Source organism: Carlito syrichta, unplaced genomic scaffold, assembly GCF_000164805.1.
Source record: "Carlito syrichta isolate Samal-C Ts95f unplaced genomic scaffold, Tarsius_syrichta-2.0.1 Scaffold115649, whole genome shotgun sequence".
Taxonomy (NCBI): Eukaryota; Metazoa; Chordata; class Mammalia; order Primates; family Tarsiidae; genus Carlito; species Carlito syrichta.
Window position 1 is genome coordinate 148,515 of NW_007059745.1, and position 8,664 is coordinate 157,178.

Consider the following 8,664-nt stretch of genomic DNA (forward strand, 5'->3'; position numbering starts at 1 on the left):
GCCTGTAATTCCGGCTACTCGGAATGCTGAGGCGGAAGGATCGCCGGAGCCCAGCAGGTCAAGGCTGAGGTGGCCGGGAGCAGCCACTGCACTCCAGTCTGGGCGACAGAGTGAGACTCCAACTCAAAAAAAAAAAAAAAAAAGAAAATTAGTTTTATCTATAATTGCAGACATATTGAATTTTAAACATTTATAGATTGCTTACATTCAGTGCTGGAAACTAGTGAGAAGGAAATGTATTGGATGAAAATAGTCATGTATTTTAGACAAAAACTAGAAGCATTTGTTTGTTTTCAATTAAAGATAAAATGTCAACAGAAAGGAGAAAGCTGTTGATGGAGCACATCTTCAAACTCCAGGAGTTTTGTAACAGCATGGTTAAGCTCTGCATCGATGGCTATGAATACGCCTACCTGAAGGCAATTGTACTCTTCAGCCCAGGTCTGTAAACCTTGCTTTTTGTTTAAAAAGTGAAGTTGTTGAGAATATGGAGAAATCAAAACTTCCATACATGGCAAGTGGGAAAGGGAACTAGTGCGGTTGCCTGGGAAGAGAGTTCAGGAACTCTCCAGAGTGTTAGACATGGGATGACCATCTGTCCTAGCAGCTTCTCTCCTGTCAGTCCAAGAGAAACAGACCTGTATCCTCACAAGAACACATGCGCGGAGGTTTGGAGCATTACTCATGATAGCCAAAAGTGGAGACAGCCCAAGTGTCTGTCAACAGAAAAATGAATAAACAAAAGGTCATCTGTACATACAGTGGAATATCCCTGAGCCATAAAGAGGAAGGACATTCTGATACGTGCACACATGTGACCACGTGAAAGAAGCAGTCACAGAGGGCCGCATGTTGTTTGGTTCCATTTATATGAAGTAGGCCATGTTGGCAGACCTGTGGAGGCATAAGATAGTTTGGGGGTTGCCAGGGGCTGAGGAGAAGGGAGACATGGGGCATGACTGCCAGCAGGCAGGGGGCGTCTTTAGAGTGACAAAAATGTTCCAAAGGAAGGACGGACATGGGGGCACAGCTCTGTGCATATACAGACACCACTGGATTGCGCTTTACATCAGTAAATGTTTAGGCTATGAGGCATGTATCTGAGTGTAAGAAGGAAGGCTGAGAAATCAGGGAAGTGAGCTGTGGAGCCTTGTTTCTGTTGTCACATCCACATTTGAATTCTTCGGTGTCTTTTTTGAGCATCATTAGACGGCATCATTAGAGTGAGAGATGAGTATTGCTGTGTTGAGGAGTTAAATTGCCAGTCTTATCTGAGTTACCAACAAATGGAAAAACAGGTCTTTTATTTTCCCTGCCAGTTTGAAGTTTTCAAAGTTCGTAAAGTTACAGTAAGCTCTTAATGCTCAGTTTGTGAATAAGAGAAGTTGACTGTTTTCCTGGGTCTTGTATTTTTCGTTTTGACATATATTTCTGTTCCTGTGCACCAAGATAAAATTCTCTGAGCTAACCTACGTCCTCCCCTCAGTGACGCCACTGAGATCTTTAAAGCTTTCTTGTACTATTTCTTTAAATGTTTCACATGAGTTAATAACATGTGACTCCATGCTTATCCCAATTTGCTACCTTCATTCTCCTTGGGTGACAATTGAAAGAACATGGATATGAAAGTAGAATTATAATATGATTTTATTTTACTAAGCATTTTTAGCATTCTCTTTTCTTTTTTAATTTCATAGCTTTCCATATTTTTGATACTTCTTAAGCTTGGCATAATTTTTATGAGGCTCTCTGACTATTTTCATTTTTATGAACTATTATAGTTACCATTGGCATGCTTATATAGATTATTTTATATTTTTGTTACAATTTTTCTGATAGAGATTATATTTTTTTCATAATTTCATATGGACCTTTTAACCTTTAATAGTGGGTTTTTTAAAAATAAAAATATGGTATAGTATATAATCTGCAAATATTTTATTGATTAGAAGTTTTTTTTAATTAAGCTGAGTCAGGGATCCAAATCCCTTCCACCACTTTTGGAGAGAGTGCTGTCTATTTGGGTGACACCCAGTGGTCTCATTTTCCTTTGGATGTTAGAATGTGTGTGTGAAGTCAAAGCAGCTGAGTGTGGGAAGTGCAGCGCCAGGTCTGTCATGGCGGACTCGGTGCGCGCGTGTGCGGGACGTGGGCCACATGTGCTGTTTTACCCAAATGACTCTTCGCCCCATCCATCTGCACTCTGTGTCTGAAGTTGTATACCTGACTAGGGAGGGTGACGGTCTCTTCTTTAATGCTTCAGATCATCCAGGCTTAGAAAACATGGAGCAGATTGAGAAATTTCAGGAAAAGGCTTATGTGGAATTTCAAGATTACATAACCAGAACATATCCAGACGACACCTACAGGTATCTAGAAGTTATATATAATTAACTTCATTCAGAAACTTTTTGTGAATGTTACGTCAGTACTTTTCATTCCAAGAATAAAATGTTTTTCCTCAGCCTTGACTTTGGAAACAGCTGGTGCTACATACAAATACAAGTACATACAAATACAAGTCAACCTGGATCCTGACTGGCCACCGACCAGTGGCGCCACATAGGAAAGGGAGTGGGGATGGTATCCACTCTTCACAGTTCTTTTAAGGACTAAGTCAGTTAATACATGTAACGTGCTTGGAACCATGCCTGTGGCACAGTAAGGGGATAAGTGTGTTGCTGTAATAAATACATTTTTAACCCTAACCCCTAGCCCATAACCCTAACCCTGTGTTAGTTCAGCATACTTCACGCTAGTAAAAGAACATTTTCCACATAACAGTTTTTGGCATCTATTAGAAAATGAGATTTTTTAAGCCTGGCCCACCAAGAGAGTGAACCCTAGTGTAGGAGCTGGTTATCCTCCGCTGCTTCCTCCACTTGCGGGGTGCGGGTTAGCTCCTAGGAACCATGGGCACTGAGTTACCTGGGGAGCTGCAGCCATGGAAGGAGGCTGAGTTTGGAGCTGCTGGCCGCGTTCGGTGACAGGTGTGGGCATGCAAGGCCTTAGGAGAGAAGGGTCAGTGCTCCACAGACTTGGGAAAGGTCGTCTTGTTGTGGTTGTTTTTCAGTTTTTTAAAGTTTCAAAAATTCCTTTATGCCACATAAAACAGATAAATACGGTGTTTAAATTTTTTCTTCTTCGACATACAGCTGTTTTGTTAGGTACTGGTGCTTTTAAAAATAACGTATTTATTTATTACTGAGTTGTGAGGTACAAGTGAGGATTTGCTACATAAGTAGGCTGCATGCAGGGGAAGTGTGGGCTTCTAGGTGGTGTCCTGTCTCCCCCTCTAGTGGACCAGGTACCCACTGTGTTGCCACATGCCCCTTCCCCCATCTCCCCCAACAGTGCCCAGCAGCTGCCGATCCCACCTTGTGCTAATGTGACTCGTGCTCAGGGCCTGCTTATGAGTGACAGCATGCAGTGTTCAGTTCTTTGTTTCCGTGATGGCTCACTTAGGATGCTGGCTCTGCCAAAAGGATACCTGCACACACATGTTTATTGGGGCACTATTCACAGTTGCAAAAACATGGAACCAACCCTGCTGCCCACTGAAAGTAAACTGGATAAAGAAAATGTGGCACATATACATGGGGTATTATGCAGCCATGAAGCACAAAATCATGGCCTTCTCAGCAGCATGGATGCAGATTGTGGTGCTTTGACTGCGATGCTGTCTCTGTTTCTTGCATCCTCGTTACTTAAAAATAAATTACCCTTGGATAGCAGTTTTCAGCTTAAAACGCACTTTCACACAAGGCACGGTCCTGCCCTGGAGACCCTCAAGACTTGACACAGAGCCTGGCAAAGCCACTCGCTTGTCTTCCCAGCAGCACTGGCAGATGACCAGTGGGTGGCTTGCACATATTCACACAGCTCAGGGTGTAGAGTCAGGGTGCAAGCCCTGTGTCTTGATTCCATGTTCTCTGCTCTTCCCAGTAATGGCAGCTGTGGCCTGTTTTACCATTTTCAGTCATTTACTGCAAGGCAAAAACAAGTCAGTTGATATCATTGACCCTCACGTGTCCTGATAACATGCATTGCCTTCCTCACAGCCTGAAACGAGTTGCTAAGTCATTCCTAAACTCCTGGCTTGATCTGTGGTTTAATGGCTTGGTTCCATGGGCCTTAGGCCAGGTGGAGACCACACAGCGTAACTGCCATGCTGGGCTTCGCAGGGCTCCCCTTGGCGTCTGCCAGGCACCCTTGATGTCTGTCCCGTGGTCTCACACACTCTGAGGCCCGAGAATACCCAAGTTTCTGGTTTAACTTTTGAAAATTGCATCTTTCTCGAAGTAAGTCGCAAGTAATATCCAAGCAGAAATCACTCATGTCTTTCTGAATCTCTTTGTCATGGGTAACCATGTCCCCCCGTCGCCCTTTGTCCTTTTCTCTTAGGTTATCCAGACTCCTCCTCAGATTGCCTGCCTTGCGACTGATGAATGCCACCATCACCGAAGAACTGTTTTTCAAAGGTCTCATTGGCAACGTGCGAATCGACAGTGTCATCCCACATATTTTAAAAATGGAACCTGCAGATTACAACTCTCAGATAATTGGTCACAGTATTTGAAAGCTGCAGTTGCAATGCTGTCAACTTACTGTTCTTTGCCAGAACGCAGTAAGACACCAGATTGAACTCGTGGCTTCTGGGGCATCTGGAAATTTTAACTTTAAAGAGTAACCAAAAGTCAAGGTGTTTTTGTTTTGGCTTCCTCAAGGATTTTTGAAGGGACTGGGCAGGTAGCAGGAATTAGAATTTCCCTTCCTGTCTGTCATCTTCAAATGAATAAGAGATACCACGAATTTATTCCTGGTGAAGATGATACCTGATACCTCTTGACTATCTAAATAAGATCTCATTCTATTTTATTTTATAAAACAAATAAATTAGTCTCTTTTTTTCTGACTTGTGTTCTAGTCCTACTTAACTTCATTATGAACTAGTGCAAACACTTAATGGTCAGGAATCCCTAGGGAGGAGTCTTGCATTTTACCTGCCATGATACTGTGATCTGTGTGTTCCAACTGCCATGTCAAAAGACAATTACTTTACGCGCAGTGGTATAAGGATCATGCTAGGACTCTAGGCTGTGATCGCTGAGTGTGTATTTTTTGTCTTGTGAAAATATCATGGCATCCCTTCCTTGGCATATTCCGCTCTCATTGCTGGCGGTGAGACCTACGCCATCCACACCTTAAAAGTTGACATTGTTAGTGTTGTGTATTATTAGTTGCAAGCACTTGTTATTTATATAGCAGAAAATTGTTTTTGAGAATAAGATAGGGTTGCTGTTTTAGTATTTTTGGTTTATTGCTGTGTTTTTAAAGCAGTAGAGACAAATTGAGCCCAAAATGTTTCATTACTTCAAAACAGATATGAGAATTGTTGCTCTTTCATTCCATAAAAAACATCTGATCTCTCTTCCACTGTTCTGACCTGTGTTAGAGTTTCCTGACCCTGCCGTGGGTTTTAGCCTGTTTCTTTTAGGTCACTAGAAAAACTCACCCAATTTGTCAGTTAATGGGTTTCTCGAAGCCAGTCTGTGTTTTCAGGGTGAGTTTAAGCAATTACAGCAGTTGACAGTTTTTTTAAGAGAGAAGTATGCACGGCTTCTTCGCTGGAAAGCAGGGGGGGAGGGGCATCCTGGAACCTGGCTGCGCTGCAGCAAGAGCTTGCCCAGGACATCTTCCCTGGTTGCGTCTTTCTGGCAGACCTGACTGTTCACTGTCTCTTTGCTCTGGTTTCATGATGAATTATTTTGGTATGCTGTTGATTTTTAAGACACAAATATGGATATTATATTGCACTCAGAGTACATTTTTTATAAAGATTTTTGCAATAGAAGAAGAGCTGAACTTTTTTGTGGGAATGTGGATTCTACTACTACTTTATAGTAATCAAAAGTTAGGAAATACCAACTTACAGACTTTACCAGCTTAGTTAAGGGAAGCTTTTTTCCCCATATAAAACATGATCTTAGTCAACAGTTTTATGGGTAACTACTACCTGAAAAAACACTGCATTTAGTGTAAAATACTCAAGTGAAAAAACCAGTAGGTTTATACAGCTTTATAAATACAGCATAGTAATCCAAGGAATCAGGGACATCCGCCTTTGAAATGTACCAATGGTTAATTAAGATATTTCCTTCAGGTATTTTTCCTGATTAAATTTGTAGTTATATTTGGGAGCATTTTAAAAACTATATTAAAATATGACTTGCAATTTCTGTATCTTGCCAATATATTTGTAAATATATTCATTGTCCTATTCAGTGATTGGTTATCCTTTGTTTCATTGTGTTTTCATCTTCAAGTTTAGATCTGCTATATTAAGAAAGCTCTAGTAAGAGTCATTGCTGATATGATAGTTTGTTCTGGCTCTTAGTTGAGGCGATTTTAATTAAAGTACTTCCAAGAGGGAAAATATATGGAAACATTCCCTGTCCTATATCTTAGGGTTATTTACAGGTGAGTTGGAAGGCTCTCAGCTAAACACGGCTGAGTAACCTCTTTTCTTCTTCCCTGAAATCTCAGTAAAATGTCAGTACGGTTATAACCACACAGTGTCAGATAGAAAAGAATAGACCAAAGGATGGGGTTCAGTAAATTCTGGAGAAATAAACTGCAGACGGAGAAAGACTGACTTAGCAGAACCGGAACCAAGGAAGCCAGTCTGAGTGGCTGCAAAAGGTATTGCGGCAAGAAGCCAGACCGCCTGGGAGGATGCCGGTCAGGGCTCCGTGCCCACAGGGCTCGGGGCTCGGGGCAGACATGGTCCTGAGGCAGAAAACGAAGGATCGGGTGGGCTGCACGACTCCACGCGGAAGCCTCGGGCCGTCTCTCCCTTTCCTAAGGCAGATGGCCACTTCCCAGCCTCCCACCTGTTCTCTGGGAAACCGAACTGGAAGATCACAGGGGCTGTGGGACACCGGGGATGGCCGAAGCCCTGCTGAGACACGTGCCAGAAACACGGATGAAGGCAAAGGCTGCATTCTGCGTGTGGGCTCCCCGTCAAGCACAGGCTTCTCTGCCGGGACTTTTCCCTTGGAGAAGCTCATTGGCCCCGGGGAAAAGATCTCCCGATGCTCACTTCTGGCTGTCCCTTGATTTGAAGGGGGAAAAAGGAAAAGAATAGCCAGCTTGCCCCTTGTCACTCTCCAGGAAAGCCCTCCTGTTACCTGGTAATCAAGGTGTGCACTGGTTGCATTCTGCCCACTGGTGCACTGCTGCTAGGTGTGAACTTGGCACCCCAGATCAGCAGGCATTAGAGAGAAATTCCCAGTACCCAAGAGAGCAGACAGGAGGGGCGTGAGCAGACAGCATGGAGATCAGAAACATCCACCCCCAAATACAACTGAGATTTTGAGAAAAATTAGATGTGCTTCCATAAAATGACAACAGGATGCTTTCCAAAAAAAATGGAGCAAGAATCGACCCTGGAGGTTAAGAAAGATAACCAAAGCAGGTTACTAGAAGGATCGATGACGTTGCTGAGGAATTCACCCTGAACACCTAGCCAAGAGGCAAAGGGACAGAAAACAGGACAGAAATGAAAAGTAAGAGCATCGAGGTATAGCATGCCTAATAGAGTTTAAGAAAGGGAAACAATAGACTTGAGAATTAGTCCACAAGAACATTTCTACAAAAGGACATGTGTCTCTGGGTAGAGAGGACCCACCGTTAGCCATTCTTGAAAGATCCATACACCGCCTTGGAATTGAATAGTGAATCCAAGAGAGGATGCGGGTTGCTGCTTCTCGCAGTACAGTGGAATGTGACATTGGGATCCAGGGCGAGGCTTGCCAGCCTGGGAGGAGGCCTCAAAGAAGGCTAAGCGTGTTTCAGGCCCTTGGTGCCCCCGGTCCTGGCCAAAGCAAATGTAAATCTCAGGAGGAAATACTTGTAATTGAGCTCAGAAGTGGGCACACTTTTCTGTAAAGGTCCAGAAAGTCAGTATTTTTTACTTCATAGGCCATGCAGCGCCTGTTGCAATTACTCTGAAAGTGCGGAAGTAGCTATGTCACAAATGGGTAGATCTGGGGTCCAGTACACCATCTGCAAAACAGGCAGTGGACTGGAACTAGCGCTTGGGGTTTAGCCTGCCAGCCCCTACCTTAAAATCTCTGTATTCTCACAGATTAAATTCCATCAAATGTGAGTTCACAAAGTTACCAAACTCAAAAGGACACGAGCCACTTGAATGAGTCAGAAATAAGCTTACATACAGACCCCCCCAAAGACAGTATTCAATAGTAAAATTGTCATATGTAGAATATAACTCTGATGTTTTAAGAAAAAAAGATGGTGTCTAAAGCAAGAAACACGAACAGCAAAAATAACCAAATAGATATGAAAGGTCAAAAAGAAATTTAGAAATAAAAACTTACTGAAACTTAAAAATTAATGCTCGTTGAAAGATGCTTCAAAACATACATTTAACTCTTAAGTTCCTCTGAAACTGCATTAAAACAGCTACAGGTTTGGAGGTTTCATTCCTTTTTTTTTTTTTTTAAGAAACCAAGTGTTAGCCGGGCTCGGTGGCTCAGCCTGTAATCCTGGGCTTTGGGAGGCTGAGGTGAGTGGACTGCCTGAGCCTGCAGGTTCGAGACGTGCCTGGGCAACTTGGCGAGACCTCATCTCTACAATAAATCA

The 8,664-nt window shown here is 43.0% G+C and overlaps 1 protein-coding gene across 3 annotated transcripts in view; it reads left to right on the forward strand.

The window, feature by feature from the left end:
• Nucleotides 1-6,288, forward strand: part of NR2C1 (nuclear receptor subfamily 2 group C member 1) — a 38,681-nt gene extending 32,393 nt beyond the window's left edge. For 2 of the 3 annotated variants that reach the window (XM_008073092.2, XM_008073099.2), the window contains 3 exons: nucleotides 304-441; nucleotides 2,264-2,369; nucleotides 4,405-4,910. In XM_008073092.2, coding sequence (XP_008071283.1) covers nucleotides 304-441; nucleotides 2,264-2,369; nucleotides 4,405-4,579 — 419 coding nt within the window. In that variant the 3' untranslated portion in view covers nucleotides 4,580-4,910. Of the gene's footprint in view, nucleotides 1-303; nucleotides 442-2,263; nucleotides 2,370-4,404 lie in introns of all 3 variants that reach the window. The other variant, XM_008073083.1, reaches the window with a different exon arrangement.
• Nucleotides 6,289-8,664: the final 2,376 nt, after the last annotated feature.